The sequence below is a fragment of the Pristiophorus japonicus genome, chromosome 14 (genome assembly GCF_044704955.1).
Source record: "Pristiophorus japonicus isolate sPriJap1 chromosome 14, sPriJap1.hap1, whole genome shotgun sequence".
Classification (NCBI taxonomy): Eukaryota; Metazoa; Chordata; class Chondrichthyes; family Pristiophoridae; genus Pristiophorus; species Pristiophorus japonicus.
In genome coordinates, this window is record NC_091990.1 from 71,352,268 (window position 1) to 71,371,234 (window position 18,967).

Genomic DNA, 18,967 nt, shown 5'->3' on the forward strand with positions numbered 1-18,967 from the left:
CATACAATGTCTCTCTCTCTCTCATACAATGTCTCTCTCTCTCTCTCTCTCTCTCATAAATGTCTCTCTCTCTCTCATACAATGTCTCTCTCTCTCTCTTTCATACAATGTCTCATTCTCTCATACAATCTCTCTCTCTCTCTCTCTCTCTCTCTCATACAATGTATCTCTCTCTCTCTCTCTCTCATACAATGTCTCTCTCTCTCTCATACAGTGCCTCTCTCTCTCTCTCTCTCTTTCTCATACAATGTTTCTCTCTCTCTCTCATACAATGTCTCTCTCTCTCTCTCATACAATGTCTCTCTCGCTCTCTGTCTCTCATACAATGTGTGTGTGTGTGTCTCTCTCTCTCGTACAAGTTGTCTCTCATTCTCTCTCTCTCATACAATGTCTCTCTCTCTCTCTCATACAATGTGTCTCTCTCTCTCTCATACAAATGTCTCTCCCTCTCTCTCTTTCTCTCTCGTACAATGTCTCTCTCTCTCTCTCTCTCTCAAACAATGTCTCTTTCTCTCTCTCTCTCATACAATGTCTCTCTCTCTCTCTCTCTCATACAAAGCCTCTCTCTCTCTTTCTCTCATACAATGCCTCTCTCTCTCTCCCTCTCATGCAATGTCTCTCTCTCTCTCTCTCATACAATGTCTCTCTCTCTCTCTCATACAATGTATCTCTCTCTCTCTCTCTCTCATACAATGTCTCTCTCTCTCTCTCTCATACAATGCCTCTCTCTCTCTCTCTCTCATACAATGTTTCTCTTTCTCTCTCTCATACAATGTCTCTCTCTCTCTCTCTCATACAATGTCTCTCTCGCTCTCTGTCTCTCATACAATGTGTGTGTGTGTGTCTCTCTCTCTCATACAAGTTGTCTCTCATTCTCTCTCTCTCATACAATGTCTCTCTCTCTCTCTCATACAGTTTCTCTCTCTCTGTCTCTCTCTCTCTCATACAATGTCTCACTCTCTCTCTCATACAATGTGTGTGTCTCTCTCTCTCTATCATACAATGTGACTCTCTCTCTCTCTCTCTTATACAATTTCTCTCTCTCCCTCTGTCTCTCATACAATGTTTCTCTCTCTCTCTCTCTCTCTCATACAATGCCTCTCTCTCTCATACAATGTCTCTCTCTCTCTCTCATACAATCGCTCTCTCTCTCTCTCTCTCTCATACAATGTCTCTCTCTCTCTTTCTCTCTCTCATACAATGTCTCTCTCTCATACAATGTCTCTCTCTCTCTCTCATACAATGTCTCTCTCTCTCTCTCTCTCTCTCTCTCTCTCTCTCTCTCTCATACAATGTGTGTGTGTCTCTCTCTCTCATACAATGTCTCTCTCTCTCTGTCTCTCATACAATGTCTTTCTTTCTCTCTCTCTCTCTCTCTGTCTCTCATACAATGTCTCTCTATCTCTCTCTCATACAATGTCCATCTCTCTCTCATACAATCTCTCTCTCTCTCTCTCTCATACAATGTCTCTGTCTCTCTCTCTCTCATACAATGTCTCTCTCTCTCTCTCTCTCTCTCTCTCTCATACAATGTCTCTCTCTCTCTCTCTCTCATACAATGTCTCTCTCTCTCTCTCTCTCTCTGTCTCATACAATGTCTGTCTCTCTCTCTCTCTCTCTCTCTCTCATACAATGTCTCTCTCTCTCTCTCTCATACACTGTGTGTGTGTGTGTCTCTCTCTCTCATATATTGTGACTCTCTCTCTCTCTCTCTCATACAATGTCTCTCTCTCTCTCTCTCTCATACAATGTCTCTGTCTCTCTCTCTCTCATACAATGTCTCTCTCTCTCTCTCTCTCATACAATGTCTCTCTCTCTCTCTCTCAGACAATGTCTCTCTCTCTCTCTCTCTCTCTCTCATACAATGTTTCTCTCTCTCTCTCTCATACAATGTCTCTCTCTCTCTCTCTCATACAATGTCTCTCTCGCTCTCTGTCTCTCATACAATGTGTGTGTGTGTGTGTCTCTCTCTCTCATACAAGTTGTCTCTCATTCTCTCTCTCTCATACAATGTCTCTCTCTCTCTCTCATACAGTTTCTCTCTCTCTGTCTCTCTCTCTCTCATACAATGTCTCACTCTCTCTCTCATACAATGTGTGTGTCTCTCTCTCTCTATCATACAATGTGACTCTCTCTCTCTCTCTCTTATACAATTTCTCTCTCTCCCTCTCTCTCTCATACAATGTTTCTCTCTCTCTCTCTCTCTCTCATACAATGCCTCTCTCTCTCATACAATGTCTCTCTCTCTCTCTCATACAATGTCTCTCTCTCTCTCTCTCTCTCTCATACAATGTCTCTCTCTCTCTTTCTCTCTCTCATACAATGTCTCTCTCTCATACAATGTCTCTCTCTCTCTCTCATACAATGTCTCTCTCTCTCTCTCTCTCTCTCATACAATGTGTGTGTGTCTCTCTCTCTCATACAATGTCTCTCTCTCTCTGTCTCTCATACAATGTCTTTCTTTCTCTCTCTCTCTCTCTGTCTCTCATACAATGTCTCTCTATCTCTCTCTCATACAATGTCCATCTCTCTCTCATACAATCTCTCTCTCTCTCTCTCTCATACAATGTCTCTGTCTCTCTCTCTCTCATACAATGTCACTCTCTCTCTCTCTCTCTCTCTCTCTCTCATACAATGTCTCTCTCTCTCTCTCTCTCATACAATGTCTCTCTCTCTCTCTCTCTCTCTGTCTCATACAATGTCTGTCTCTCTCTCTCTCTCTCTCTCTCTCATACAATGTCTCTCTCTCTCTCTCTCATACACTGTGTGTGTGTGTGTCTCTCTCTCTCATATATTGTGACTCTCTCTCTCTCTCTCTCATACAATGTCTCTCTCTCTCTCTCTCTCATACAATGTCTCTGTCTCTCTCTCTCTCATACAATGTCTCTCTCTCTCTCTCTCTCATACAATGTCTCTCTCTCTCTCTCAGACAATGTCTCTCTCTCTCTCTCTCTCTGTCTCATACAATGTCTGTCTCTCTCTCTCTCTCTCTCTCTCTCTCTCTCTCGTACAATGTCTCTCTCTCTCTCTCATACAATGTCTCTTTCTCTCTCTCTCCCATACAATGTCTCTCTCTCTCTCTCTTTCATACAATGTCTCATTCTCTCATACAATGTCTCTCTCTCTCTCTCTCATACAATGTCTCTCTCTCTCTCTCTCTGTCTCATACAATGTCTGTCTCTCTCTCTCTCTCTCTCTCATACAATATCTCTCTCTCTCTCTCTCATACAATGTCTCTTTCTCTCTCTCTCCCATACAATGTCTCTCTCTCTCTCTCTTTCATACAATGTCTCATTCTCTCATACAATGTCTCTCTCTCTCTCATACAATGTCTCTCTCTCTCTCTCTCTCTCTCTCATACAATGTCTCTCTCTCTCATACAATGTCTCTCTCTCTCTCTCTCTCATACAATGTTTCTCTCTCTCTCTCTCATACAATGTCTCTCTTTCTCTCTCATACAATGTCTCTCTCTATCTCTCTCTCTCATACAATGTCTCTCTCTCTCTCTCTCTCTCTCATACAATATGTGTCTCTCTCTCTGTCTCTCATACAATATCTCTTTCTCTCACATACAATGTCTCTCTCTCTCTCATACAATGTCTCTCTCTCTCTCTCTCTCTCTCATAAATGTCTCTCTCTCTCTCATACAATGTCTCTCTCTCTCTCTCTCTCTCTCTCTCATACAACGTCTCTCTCTCTCCCTCTCTCTCTCTCTCATATAATGTCTCTCTCTCTCTCTCTCATATAATGTCTCTCTCTCACTCTCTCTCTCTCATACAATGTCTCTCTCTCTCTCTCTCTCTCTCTTTCTCATACAATGTCTCTCTCTCTCTCTCTCTCTCATACAATGTCTCTCTCTCTCTCATACAATGTCTCTCTCTCTCTCTCTCTCTCTCATACAATGTATCTCTCTCTCTCTCTCTCATACAATCTCTCTCTCTCTCATGCAATGTCTCTCTCTCTCCCTCTCTCTCATACAATGTCTCTCTCTCTCTCTCTCTCTCTCATACAATGTCTCTCTCTCTCTCTCTCTCTCATACAATGTCTCTCTCTCTCTCTCTGTCATACAATGTCTCTCTCTCTCTCTCTCATGCAATCTCTCTCTCTCTCTCTCTCTCATACAATCTCTCTCTCTCTCTCTCTCATACAATGTCTCTCTCTCTCTCTCATACAATGTCTCACTCTCTCTCTCTCTCACACAATTTGTCCCAGTCTCTCTCTCTCTCTCTCACTCTCTCTCTCTGATACAGTGTGTCCCAGTCCCCCTCTCTCTCTCTCTCACTCTCTCACTCTCTCTCTCTCTCTCTGATACAGTGTGTCCCAGTCCCTCTCTCTCTCTGATACAGTGTGTCCCGGTCTTTCTCTCTCTCTCTCTGATACAGTGTGTCCAGTCTCTCTCTCTCTCTCTCTCTCTCTCTTTCTGATAAAGTATGTCCCAGCCTTTCTCTCTCTCTGATACAGTATGTCTCAGTCTCTCTCTCTCTCTCTCTCTCATACAGTGTGTCCCAGTCTCTCTCGCTCTCATACAATGTGTCTCAGTCTCTCTCTCTCTCTTACAATGTGCTTCAGTCTCTCCTCTCTCTCTCTCTCTCTGATACAGCATGCCCCAGTCTCTCTCTGTCTCTCTCTGATACAGTGTGTCCCAGTCTCTCTCTCTCTCTCTCTCTTACAATGTGCTTCAGTCTCTCTCTCTCTCTCTCTCTCTCTGATACAGTGTGTCCCAGTCTCTCTCTCTCTCTCACTCTGATACAGTATGTCCCAGTCCCTCTCTCTCTCTCTCTCTCTGATACAGTATTTCCCAGTCTCTCTCTCTCTCTGATACAGTGTCTCCCAGTCTCTCTCTCTGAAACAATGGGCTGGATTTTCCGGTGATGTCCGCCTGATTTTGCCCCAGATGGGCGGCAATGGCAGCGGTGAGTTCTTCTGCACTTTCAGTGCCCCGCCGGGGTTTTTGATTCTGGTCATGTGGGGCGCAGAACTTTACTGCCTAGAAGAGGCGAGCCGGTGTGCAACGCCCCTGCTTTTATTGCACACTCACTTAATTTTTGTCCACTCACTTAGTCTGTCTATATCATTTCAGATTCTTTGTGTCCTCCTCACAACTTGTTTTCCCACCCATCTTTGTATCATCAGCAAACTTGGTTACATTACACTCGGTCCCTTCATCTAAGTCATTAATATAGATTGTAAATAGTTGAAACCCCAGTACTGATCCCTGTGGCACCCCACGAGTTACTGTTTGCCAACCTGAAAATGACCCATTTATCCCAAGTCTCGGTTAGTTAGCCAATCCTCTATCCATGCTAATATATTACCCCCAATCCCGTCAGCTCTTATCTTGTGCAGTAACCTTTTATGTGGCACCTTATCGAATGCCTTCGGGAAAAGCAAATACACCATATCCACTGGTTCCCCTTTATCCACCCTGCTCGTTACATCCTCAAAGAACTCCAGCAAATTTGCCAAACATGATTTCCCTTTCATAAAATCATGCTGACTCTGCTTGACTGCATTATGATTTTCTAAATGTCCTGCTACTGCTTCCTTAATAATGGACTCCAGCATTTTCCCAACCACAGATGTTAGGCTAACTGGTCTATAGTTTCCTGCTTTCTGTCTCCCTCTGTTCTTAAATAGAGGTGTTACATTTGCGGTTTTTCAATCTGCTGGGGCCTCTCCAGAATCCAGGGAATTTTGGTAGATTACAACCAATGCAGCCACTATCTCTGCAGCCACTTCTTTTAAGACCCTAGGATGTAAGCCATCAGGTCCAGGGGATTTATCTGCCTTTAGTCCCATTATTTTACCAAGTACTTTTTATTTAGTGACAGTGATTGTTCCCCCCACCTCCCTATCCCTTTGATTATCCATTATTGGGATGCTTTTAGTATCTTCTATCATGAAGACCGATACAAAATATTTGTTCACTGTCTCTGCCATTTCCTTGTTCCCCATTATTAATTCCCCAGTCTCATCCTCTAAGGGACCAATGTTTACTTTAGCTACTCTCTTCCTTTTTATATACCTGTAGAAGTTCTTACTGTCTGTTTTTATATTTCTTGCTAGTTACTCTCATAATCAACCTTTTTTTTTGTCATCCTTGGCTGGTTTCTAAAAATTTCCCAATCCTCTGGCCTACCACTAACCTTCGCAACATTGTATGCCTTTGTTTTTAATTTGTTAACATCCTTTACTTCCTTAATTAGCAACGGATGGTTCATCCTTCTCCTAGAGTCTTTCTTCCTTACTGTAATATATCTTTGCTGAGAATTATGAAATATTTCTTCAAATTTTTGCTACTGCTTATCTACCGTCTTACTCTTTAATCTATTTTCCCAGTCCAATTTAGCCAACTCTGCCTTTATACCTTTGTAATTGCCTTTATTTAAGTTTAGGATACTAGTTTGAGACCCAAGTTTCTCACCCTCAAACTGAATTTGAAATTCTAACATGCTATGATTACTCTTCCCTGGAGGATCCTTTGCTATGAGATCACTAATTAATCCTATCTCATTACACATTACCAGATCTAAAATAGTCTGCCCCCTGGTTGGTTCCACAATGTATTGATACAAGAAACCATCCCAAATAGACTCTATGAACTCATCCTTAAGGCTACCTTTGCTAATTTGATTTGTCCAATCTATATGAAGATTAAAATTACCCATGATTATTGCAGTACCTTTCTTACAAGCCTCCATTATTTCTTGATTTAGACTCTATCCTACAGTCATCCTCCTCACAACTTACATTCCCACCTAGCTTTGTATCATCAGCAAACTTGGATATATTACATTTGGTCCCCTCATCCGAATCATTGATATAGATTGTGAATATCTGGGGCCCAAGCACCAATCCTTGCGGCACCCCACTAGTTACAGCCTGCCAACCTGAAAATGATCTATTTATTCCTACTCTTCTGTTCATTAACCAATCCTCACTCCATGCTAGTATATTACCCACAATCCTATGAGCCCTAATTTTGTTTAATAATCTCTTGTGTGGCACCTTATCAAATGCCTTCTGAAAATCCAAATACACCACATCCACTGGTCCCCCCCTTATCTATTCAGCTAGTTACAACCTCAAAAAACTCTAACAGATTTGTCAAACATGATTTCCCTTTCATAAATCCGTGTTGACTCTGCCCAACCCTATTATTATTTTCTAAGTGCCTTGTTTAAGTGTCCTTAAGAGTAGGAGTAAATGAGTACTTTTCAGAATGGCAGGCAGTGACTAGTGGGGTACCGCAAGGTTCTGTGCTGGGGCCCCAGCTGTTTACATTGTGATTTAGACGACGGGATTAAATGTAGTATCTCCAAATTTGCGGATGACACTAAGTTGGGTGGCAGTGTGAGCTGCGAGGAGGATGCTATGAGGCTGCAGAATGACTTGGATAGGTTAGGTGAGTGGGCAAATGCATGGCAGATGAAGTATAATGTGGATAAATGTGAGGTTATCCACTTGTGGTAAAAACAGAGAGACAGACTATTATCTGAATGGTGACGGATTAGGAAAAGGGAAGGTGCAACGAGACCTGGGTGTCATGGTACATCAGTCATTGAAGGTTGGCATGCAGGTACAGCAGGCGGTTAAGAAGGCAAATGGTATGTTGGCCTTCATAGCGAGGGGATTTGAGTATAGGGGCAGGGAGGTGTTACTACAGTTGTACAGGGCCTTGGAGTATTGTGTCCAGTTTTGGTCTCCTAACTTGAGGAAGGGCATTCTTGCTATTGAGGGAGTGCAGTGAAGGTTCACCAGACTGATTCCCGGGATGGCGGGACTGACATATCAAGAAAGACTGGATCAACTGGAGTTCAGAAGAATGAGAGGGGATCTCATAGAAACGTTTAAAATTCTGACGGGTTTTGACATGTTAGATGCAGGAAGAATGTTCCCAATGTTGGGGAAGTCCAGAACCAGGGGTCACAGTCTAATGATAAGGGGTAAGCCATTTAGGACCGAGATGAGGAGAAACTTCTTCATCCAGAGTGTGGTGAACCTGTGGAATTCTCTACCACAGAAAGTAGTTGAGGCCAATTCACTAAATATATTCAAAAAGGAGTTAGATGTAGTCCTTACTACTAGGGGGATCAAGGGGTATGGCGAGAAAGCAGGAATGGGGTACTCAAGTTGCATGTTCAGCCATGAACTCATTGAATGGTGGTGCAGGCTCGAAGGGCCGAATGGCCTACTCCTGCACCTATTTTCTATGTTTCTATTAATAATGGATTCTAGCATTTTCCCTACTACTGATGTCAGGCTAACTGGCTTTCTCTCTCCCTTCTTTCTTAAATAGGAGGGTTACATTCGCTCCCTTCCAATCTGCGGGAACTGTTCTAGAATCTATGGAATTTTGGAAGATGACAACCACTATCTCTATAGCCACCTCTTTAAAAACCTTAGGATGTAGACCACCAGATACAGGGATTTATTGGCTGTCAGTCCCATTAATTTATTCAGTACTAATTTTTTTTACGAATACTAATTTCTTTCAGTTCCTCATTCTCGCTGGACCCTTGCTACTCTGCTATTTCCGGGAGTTTTTTTCCGTGAAGACAGACACAAAGTATTTGTTTAATTGCTCTGCCATTTCCTTATTACCCATTATAATGTCTCCTGTCTCAGCCTGTAAGGGACCCACATTTACTTTTGCTAATTTTTTCCTTTTTACATATCTATAGAAGCTTTTTTGTCTGTTTTTATGTCTCACTAGTTTACTCTATATTCTATTTTTTCTTTCTTTATCAATTTCTTGGTCCTCCTTTGCTGATTTCTAAAATCCTCCCAATCTTCAAGCTTACTGCTCAATTTGGCAACTTTATAAGTTTCTTCCATTGATCTAATACTATCTTTAACTTTTCTTGTTAGCCACAGGATACAAAGAGGCATCCAATGGGATATGGACAAGTGAGGACGATTAAGAAAGTTTTACGACAATTGTACAGGGCTTTGCTGAGGCCACACCTGGAGGCAGTACAACAAAGATTCACTCGATTGATCCCTGGGATGACAGGATTGTCTATGAGGAGAGATTGAGTAGATTGGGCCTATACTCTCTGGAGTTTAGAAGAATGAGGGGTGATCTCATTGAAACATATAAGAATTAGAGTGGGATTGACAGGGTAGATGCTGAGAGAGTGTTTCTTCTGGCTGGAGAGTCTAGAACCAAGGTCAAAGTCTCAGAATAAGGGGTCGGCCATTTAAGACTGAGATGAGGAGAAATTTCTTCACTTGGAGGGTGGTGAATCTTTGGAATGCTCAACCCCAGAGGGCTGTGGATGCTCAGACGTTGAGTATATTCAAGACAGAGATCGATCGATGTCTGGACTCTAGGAGAATCAAGGGATTAGGTGTGAAAGTGGAGCTGATCTTATTGAATGGCGGAGCAGGCTTGAGGGGTGTATGGCCGACTCCTGCTCCTAATTCTTATGTTCTTATATGACCAGCAGCAGCACCAGCAGCCTGCTGGTCACAAACCTGTAGCTGTACAGTGGAGGGGGGAGCGGTGGAGGGGGGACGGAGGGGGGAGGGGGGAGCGGGGTGGAGGGAGAAGCGGGGTGGAGGGGGAAGGGGGAGCAGCGGCGGGGGAGCAGCGGCCGGGGGGGGGGGGGGGTGGGGGTAGAGAGAGAGCTGCTTGTAGGAGGCGCTGCCCGTGAACCAGCATGTGCAGGCAGAGGCTGGGTTTCCTTGATATGTCGGAACAGCAATGCTTCAGGAGGCTCAGCTTGTCGTGTTAGGTGGCAGCAAACACCGGTAGCCTGCTAGAAGGCAGCTAGAAGAGGAGGATGAAGATGAGGAGGAGGGCGATGATGGTGGCAATGCAGCCCAGCTGCTGACATTGCTGCCCCGGATAACAAAGATGTCCTTATTAATTCAAGGTTTGCTTAGTGGATCCATGTCACAAACACATGCAATGGCTGCTCTTCCCCATCGCCCCCCACCAATGTCACCAACACAAGGCGGACTGGAAACATCCAAGCACCCCTGGCACCCCAATGGTCCATGACAATTCATCCCTCTCCCTCTCTCTCCCTCTCCCCTCTCCCCGGGCCCCTGTCTCTCTCCCTCTCCCCTGGGCCCCTCTCCAGTCTCCCCGGGCCCCTCTCCCCTCTCCCCAGGCCCCTCTCCCCTCTCCCCCGGGCCCCTCTCCCCCTGGCCCCTCTCCCTGGGCCCCTCTCCCTGTCCCCGGGCCCCTCTCCCGTCTCCCCTCACCCCTCTCCCCAGGCCCCTCTCCCCTCTCCCCCGGGCCCCTCTCCCCCGGGCCCGTCTCCCCTCACCCCTCTCCCCAGGCCCCTCTCCCCTCTCCCCGGGCCCCTCTCCCCCGGGCCCCTCTCCCCTCTCCCGTCTCCCCTCACCCCTCTCCCCAGGCCCCTCTCCCCTCTCCCCCGGGCCCCTCTCCCCCGGGCCCCTCTTCCCTGTCCCCGGGCCCCTCTCCCCTGTCCCCAGGCCCCTCTCCCCTGTCCCCGGGCCCCTCTCCCCTCTCCCCTCTCCCCGGGCCCCTCTACCCTCTCCCCTCTCCCCAGGCCCCTCTCCCCTCTCCCTGGGCCCCTCTCCCTGACCCGGGTACCTCTCCCCTCTCCCCTCTCCCCCTCTCCCCAGGCCCCTCTCCCCCTCTCCCCCGGGCCCCTCTCCCCGCTCCCCGGGCCCCTCTCCCCTCTCCCCGGGCCCCTCTCCCCCGGGCCCATCTCCCCTCTCCCCGGGCCCCTCTCCCCCGGGCCCCTCTCCCCTCTCCCTGGGCCCCTCTCCCTGTCCCCGGGCCCCTCTCCCCTCTCCCCCTCTCCCCCGGGCCCCTCTCCCCTCTCCCCGGGCCCCTCTCCCCCGGGCCCCTCTCCCCTCTCCCTGTCCCCGGGCCCCTCTCCCCTCTCCCCCTCTCCCCGGGCCCCTCTCCCCTCTCCCCGGGCCCCTCTCCCCTCTCCCCCGGGCCCCTCTCCCCTCTCCCCTCTCCCCTCTCCCCTCTTCCCCGGGCCCCTCTCCCCTCTCCCTGGGCCCCTCACCCCTCTCCCCTCTCCCCTCTCCCCTCTCCCCGGGCCCCTTTCCCCACTCCCTCTCCCCGGGTCCCTGTCCCACTCCCTCTCCCTCTCCCCGGGTCCCACTCCCTCTCCCTCTCCCTCTCCCCGGGTCCCACTCCCTCTCCCTCTCCCTCTCCCCGGGTCCCACTCCCTCTCCCTCTCCCCGGGTCCCTGTCCCACTCCCTCTCCCTCTCCCTGGGTCCCTGTCCCACTCCCTCTCCCTCTCCCCGGGTCCCACTCCCTCTCCCTCTCCCCGGGTCCTTGTCCCACTCCCTCTCCCTCTCCCCGAGTCCCTGTCCCACTGCCTCTCCCTCTCCCTGGATCCCACTCCCTATCCCTCTCCCCGGGTTCCTGTCCCACTCCCTCTCCCCCCGGGTCCCACTCCCTCTCCCTCTCCCCAGGTCCCACTCCCTCTCCCTAGGTCCCACTCCCTCTCCCTCTCCCCGGGTCCCTGTCCCACTCCCTCTCCCTCTCCCCGGGTCCCACTCCCTCTCCCCGGGTTCCTGTCCCACTCCCTCTCCCTCTCCCCGGGTCCCACTCCCTCTCCCTCTCCCCGGGTCCCTGTCCCACTCCCTCTCCCTCTCCCCGGGTTCCACTCCCTCTCCCTCTCCCCGGGTCCCACTCCCTCTCCCTCTCCCCGGGTTCCTGTCCCACTCCCTCTCCCTCTCCCCGGGTCCCACTCCCTCTCCCTCTCCCCGGGTCCCTGTCCCACTCCCTCTCCCTCTCCCCGGGTTCCACTCCCTCTCCCTCTCCCCGGGTCCCACTCCCTCTCCCTCTCCTCGGGTCCCTGTCCCACTCCCTCTCCCTCTCCCCGGGTCCCACTCCCTCTCCCTCTCCTCGGGTCCCTGTCCCACTCCCTCTCCCTCTCCCCGGGTCCCACTCCCTCTCCCTCTCCTCGGGTCCCTGTCCCACTCCCTCTCCCTCTCCCCAGGTCCCACTCCCTCTCCCTGTCCCCGAGTTCCTGTTCCACTCCCTCTCCCTCTCCCCGGGTCCCACTCCCTCTCCCTCTCCCCAGGTCCCACTCCCTCTCCCTCTCCTCGGGTCCCTGTCCCACTCCCTCTCCCTCTCCCCGGGTCCCTGTCCCACTCCCTCTCCCTCTCCCCGGGTCCCACTCCCTCTCCCTCTCCCCGGGTCCCACTCCCTCTCCCTCTTCCCGGGCCGCTCTCTGTACCTGTTGCAGGTCCCGGGCCCTGGGCTCTCCCTCTCTGGGCCTTCTCGGTGTCCCGGGTGTCCGTGTCCAGCTCGCTGCTTGCGGTCCCGATCAGTCCCCGTTGTTCCGGTTGCCACTCCTGTTTCACTCTCTAGCCCGCTCTCGTCCCCCCCTGTCCCTGTCTCACGCTCTGTCACTCTCTCGCTGTCTTCCTCTTTACACCCTCTCTCAATCTGTCTCCATCTCCCCTCCGCCTCTTCCCCTCTTTCTCCGACTCTCTTTCCCTCTCTCTCTTTTTCCCTCCCTCGGTCTCTCTCTTTCCCTTCCTCAGTCTCCTTTCCCCCTCACTCGCTCTCTCTCTCTCTGTCTCCCTTTCCCCCTCACTCTCTTTCTCTCACTTTCTTTCCCCCTCACTCTCTCTCTCTCTCCCTCCCCACCCGCTCCCTCCCTCCCACTCCCTCTCTCCCTCCCACTCCCTCTCTCCCTCCCTCCCACTCCCTCTCTCTCTCTCTCTATCCCTTTCCCTCTCCCTCTCTATCCCTTTCCCTCTCTCCCTTTCCCTCTCTCTCTCTCTCTATCCCTCTCCCTCCTGCTCTATCCCTCTCCCCCTCTCTATTCCTCTCCCTCTCCTACCACAACCAGCAGTCTGAGCTAACTCTCCACCTGTCACCTAGCAACCACTACAACAAACAGCGCATTCCTGGGAACCTGGAAACGGCGGAACTCTGATAGAGAGCATCAAGGCCGGGGGAGGGATGTATATATATATGTATATATATATATATAGTATCCAGGATAGGGATATATAGAGAGTATCCAGGACAGGGATATATTATATATATAGAGTATCCAGGGCAGGGTATATATATATATATAAGAATGTGTACAGGGCAGGGATATATATACATATAGACAGAGAGAGAGCATCATCATCATAGGCAGTCCCTCGGAACCGAGGAAGACTTGCTTCCACTCTTAAAATGAGTTCTTAGGTGGCTGTACTGTCCAATACGAGAACCACAGTCACTGTCATAGCCGGGACAGCATTGAAGCACTGGCTACACTTGATCAGCTCCGCTGGGCAGGCCACATAGTTCGCATGCCAGACACGAGACTTCCAAAGCAAGCGCTCTACTCTGAACTCGCCCACAGCAAACGAGCCAAAGGCGGGCAGAGGAAACGTTACAAGGACACCCTCAACGCCTCCCTGATAAAGTGCGACATCCCCACTGATACCTGGGAGTCCTTGGCCATAGACCGCCCTAAGTGGAGGAAGTGTATCCGGGAGGGTGCTGAGCTCGAGTATCGTCACCGAGAACATGCAGAAACCTAGCGCAGGCAGCGGAAGGAGCGTGCGGCAAACCAGGCTCCCTGCCCACCCTTTCCCTCAACCACTGTCTGTCTCACCTGTGACAGAGACTGTGGGTCTCGTAAAGGACTGTTCAGCAACCTCAGAACTTATGCTAAGAGTGGAAGCAAGTCTTCCTCAATCCCGAGGGACTGCCTATGATGATGATATATAGAGTACCCAGGGCAGGGTGAGGGATATATGGATAGCACCCAGGGAAGGGGGAGGGATATATATATATAAAAAAACACTTTGAATTTTGTCCAGGTTTTACTGTATGCAGGCACAGAGTGCTCTTTATCTGAAGAGGTGCAAATGGAACTGAACCTGCAATCATCAGCAAACATTCCCCCTTCTGACCTTATAATGGAAGGATGGTTATTGATGAAGCAGCTGAAGACAGTTGGACCCAAGACACAGCCCAGAGAAATTCCTGTGGCTGAGATAATTGGTCTCCAACAACCAGAACTGCCTTCCTTTGTACTAGGTAATGACTCCAGCCACAGATTCCATCCCCCGGCCATTCCCATCAACTTCATTGATACCACACTCTGTTACTGTTAAAAGCTGCCTTGATGTCAAGAGCAGTCACTCTCACCTCACCTCTGGAATTCAGTATTTTTTATCCATGTTTGGACCAAGGCTGTAACAAGGTCTTGAGCTGAATGGTCTTGGACAAACCCCAACTGAGCTTTGGCGAGCGAGTTATTGATGGAAGATGTCATTGACACCTTCCAACACTTGTGATAATTGAGTAGACTCTAATTGACCGGATTGGACTTGTCTTGCGTTTTGTAGACAGGACATACCTGGGCAATTTTCCATTTTGTCAGGTAGATACCAGTATTCATGGAGACTCTGCCTCCTGTTAGATGTTTAAACTCCTTGTGGTCCAACGACTGTTCGATACAAGATTAACCTAACTTCTCTACTTTTCAATTCGATCGCTCTGTAAATGAACCTATGCTTGTTTTTTTTTAAATGGCCTCATTAGCCTGCATCGCTATCTTTAGTGATTTGTGTACCTGTAAAACTCCTCTATCCTATTCAAATTTGTTTAAATCAAGTATGTCACCTTATTCTCCCCACAAAAATCTAACACCTCACACTCATCTCCATTTGAAAATTACACCTCCATTCTTCAATTTTATTAATGTATTCCTGTATTTTGTCACACTCTTGTATTAACTGCATCTACCAAATTGGTGTCGTCAACTTTTGAAATTGTACTCCTCATTCCCGAGTCCCAATCGTTATGAAGTGGTCCCAGCACCGATCCCGATGGATCACCACTTCCTACCTTTTGCCGGTCTGAATAGCAACATAACCCTTGCTGTATTGTGGCCAGCTTACTATCCATTCTGCTGCTTGTCCTGAACCACATGCTGATTGTATTGAAGGTCTTTTGAAAATGCAAACATATTATAGGATTATATAACAGAAGAATGCCATTCAGCCCATCGTGCCTGTGCCGACTCTTTGAAAGATCTATCCAATTAATCCCACTTTCCTGCTCTTTTCCCAAAGCCATATAAAAAAAAATATATTTCTGCATTACCCTGGTCTTCCACTTCAAAGAATTTGATAAGGTTGGTCAAACATTACCTCTCCATTTGAAATCCATGCTTGATCATATTTTCATTTTTTCTATTACATCTGTTGTTCCCTGGACTTGTTCTATTGATCCATTTAAATATAGAAATAACATTAGCTGTCCACAAGTCTTCTAGGAACAGGTATTAGGGACAAGATGGAGCGTGTGCTGTTTATCAGGAACAGGGTAGAATGTGTGTGGTTTATCAGGAACAGGATAGTGTGTGTTTATTAGCAACACGATGGAGCGTGTGGTGGGCAAACAACAAAATACATCATGAGTTTGGACAAAGGAGACCCCAAACCATTGTAAAAAAGAAGTTTTATTGATGTTATATACAAATGTACAGCAGATATGAAACTGCAAATGGGCACCATTAGTTCACAGCCCGGATGCATGTCATTTTAATACATGGATTTTTTTGTAGCTCAAATATTAATAAAAAATGAAAGCAGGATACATACAATCCACTAAATCTACTGCTCATGCACCAAGCTGCTCACAGACCCACTATCTAACTCAGTCACAGTGATTTACACAAATATAAACAGTTCTGTATAGAAACGTAGAAAAATAGTTTACACAAACAGTATAAAACTCAAAACATTAGGAGTTTGAAGTCATTTTCCTCCTCTTCAGTCTCTCTCGCCAGTCATCTGGCAGTGCTTCAAAGTTGGCATTTTTCTCAGCCTGGCCGCTGTAGGAGTGAACATAGAGACACAGGGCGAGGTTACTTGCCAATATAATGTTCCAGGAACAATAAAGACAGGGCAGGATTACTGGACAATATAATTCACATCACACAACTGCCACGCAATGACTATCTCCAACAAGCAAGAGTCTAACCACCTCCCCATGACATTCAATGGCATTACCATCACCAAATCCCCCATCAACATCCTTGGGGGTGGGGGGGGGGGTCACCATTGGCCAGAAACTTAACATAAATACTGTGGCAAGAGTGGGCCAGAAGCTGGGTATTCTGCAGCAAGTGTCTCACCTCCTGACTCCCCAAAGCCTTTCCACCACCTACAAAGCACAAGTCAGGAGTATGATGGAATACTCTCCACTTGCCTGGATGAGTGCAGCTCCAACACTCAAAAAGCTCGACACCATCCAGGACAAAGCAGCCCACTTGACTGGCACCTCATCCACCACCTTAAACATTCATCCCCTCCATCACCGGCACACCGTGGCTGCAGTGTGTACCATCTACAAGATGCACTGCAGCAACTCCCAAACCTGCGACCTCTACTACCTGGAAGGACAAGGGCAGCAGGCGCATGGGAACACCATCACCTCCAAGTCACACACCATCCTGACTTGGAAGTTGTCACCGTTCCTTCATTGTCGCTGGGTCACAATCCTGGAACTCCCTAACAGCACTGTGGGAGCACCTTCACCACACGGACTGCAGCAGTTCAAGGCTGCGGCTCACCACCACCGTCTAAGGGCAATTAGGGATGGACAATAAATGCTGGCCTTGCCAATGACGCCCACATCCCATGAACGAATTTTTAAAAATGGACCAGGAACAAAAGGGCAGGGTTACTGACCAGGAATAAACAGACAGGGCAGGGAGAATAGCCGCCTCCTCTAATCCTATTTCCGTGCCCTTTCCCAATGTCCTTTTATGTTCTTCCTTTTCAAACATCTTATCCTAGTCATAGTTAGATGATGTTAACATTTCTGCTTCAATAGTGCTTGTGGTAAGGCATTCCATTTTAATATCCGTTACCCTCTCCATTCTTCAAGTGAAAATCCTGACAATGTCCCCTGGTTACCGATTCACCAAGTGGAACCAAACTTTCACTATTTAGTTTCGCTAAACTGTATACTTGATTAGCCCTTCCCCAGCCTTCTGTTCCAGTGATGAAGCACCAATTTCTTGTGCCTTCTTTCATAACTAAGCCCTCATTCCCGGTATCATTTGACCTGCACGCCCCTTTCCAAAGCTTTAATTATGGTGCTTCCCTTATCATTTCACTTAGTTCAAATATTGCCCCTTTAAATTTTCCTGTGCCAGGCGCTCCAGTGTTATTTCTTGATCACCACTTTAGTTGAGTGAACTCCGCTACTGCCACATACCACCCCAAGAGCACCAGAGAGTGAAGCTGTCCCCGGGATAACATGCTGCACCATGTCACTCCTTCAAATAATGACAGCTTCCAATGCTGTCCATTTCTCATTTTTCAGCACCTGTGCGTCTCGATGCTGCTGGGCTACTATCAAAGGCGGCACACTCTCTCTTCCAATGCAGCCAAGCCAGGCCACTGGAGGTTGACATCCTTTGGCCCTATGCTCACTTCCCCACCTGACTGTTAAATAACACAGAAACTTGGAACCAACTCAAAGTTTGCAATCAACTCAGAAATTTTTCAACTCGGGAGAGCCTGGACCCAATCAGAATTTTTTGAACCCAGAATTTAAAAAAAAAAATCAGCTCAGAGAAACTTTTCAACAACTCAAATGTTTATACATTTTTAACCTTTAACCAACTCAGATACTTTCAAACAACTGGGAGAAATTTCTGTAGCAGTTTGAAGTTGCACGAGGATGGAATACTTTGAGTAAATGCTGAGATATATTTTCCTTCCATGCCCAGATTCTGGAGGCATTCAACGGCAAGGTAGTCGATGCACTGAAAGCAGAGTGGACAGTCTCAGTGAGTGACTGGACACGTACAAAACATTCGGAAGGGAAACATTATTCTAGATGAGGTGTGAGGAGACTGTACTGGGGGTCAGAGCAGGAGAGGAGACGCTGGCACAGAGACGGAGGATAGGTCTTTAAGATTGGGGGCCAGGAATTGTGGTCAAGTAGGGGGGCAGGAGCAGTCATCCCTAGTGCTCAACTGTTTCTCTGGTAAGATATAAATGGAAATTTGAGGGATGGTTGAGGCAAGTGAGGCTGTTCCATGCACTGAGGCAGTCCAGTATTGGCAGATTACTCTTTACAGGTAGAATTTTGTGCAAATCGGACGAATGGTAGGTTTGATAAAGCTCTCCACAACTGAGGGTCCTCCTCACGTCATGTCTAGGTTTGTTTTGGACTAATTGATACAGATTGATTGCTATTAGTGAACAACTCCATTATCATCGTCATCATTAGGCAGTCCCTCGAAACGAGGATGAACTGCTTCCATGCTAAAAAAGGATGTTGCAATGAAGGACCTAATATTCCAGATCCTGAACGACATGTTGAAGGGTGGAAGATGCCTGTGCGTGGATTTAAAAAAAAAACGTGGGGTGGCCATTGCACACCAGCCACCACACTGGCTTGACAGAGCTAGGTCTTGGTCCAGTGGCAAGGGTTAACCAAGATGACTGGAGACCAGCTCTGCTGCACGGGCCTAGTGCGCACACATATCGCAGTGTGGGCTGACCTGTGTAACATTGTACTACCCTGGTAGTCGCATGATGCAAGACAAACTAAATGGGAACCTTGTCTTTATTCGTCCAGCAATTTAGTCCAGACTAGTTTGCAAAAGCATTGAGCTTGGAGACAGAGCTGGGTGAAAGTAGTCAGAGTGGATCACAAGCAGAGTTTAGTGAGAGCAGCAATCGGTGGCGAGGGGGAAGGCGGTTAAGATGTCCAACTGAAAAGGAGGAGTGCAGCCACAGACCCCAAAGATTCTAGTTAAAAGGCCCGAGAGCAGACCTGCGGGAGGGCGAGAGGGGCGGCCAGAGATAAAGGGAGGCCTGAGGGCCCACAGCCCAGAGGGAGCTCGAGCATCAGGGAGCAAGGTGAAAAAAACCTCGTGATGTCAGCACAAGGGAAAGAGCTGAATTGTTTCCTCCCTCCCACCTCCCCAAGTCTTCAGTTTATTTCTGTTAAGTTAGTTAATAGTCTATTAAATAGAG

At 48.0% G+C, this 18,967-nt stretch overlaps 1 protein-coding gene across 3 annotated transcripts in view; it reads right to left on the reverse strand.

Annotated features, from left to right (window-relative positions):
* Window positions 1-15,408: 15,408 nt before the first annotated feature.
* Window positions 15,409-18,967, reverse strand: part of fnbp4 (formin binding protein 4) — a 44,748-nt gene continuing 41,189 nt past the window's right edge. For all 3 annotated transcript variants that reach the window (XM_070899292.1, XM_070899291.1, XM_070899293.1), the window contains one exon: window positions 15,409-15,801. In XM_070899292.1, coding sequence (XP_070755393.1) covers window positions 15,711-15,801 — 91 coding nt within the window. In that variant the 3' untranslated portion in view covers window positions 15,409-15,710. The remainder of the gene's footprint in view (window positions 15,802-18,967) is intronic.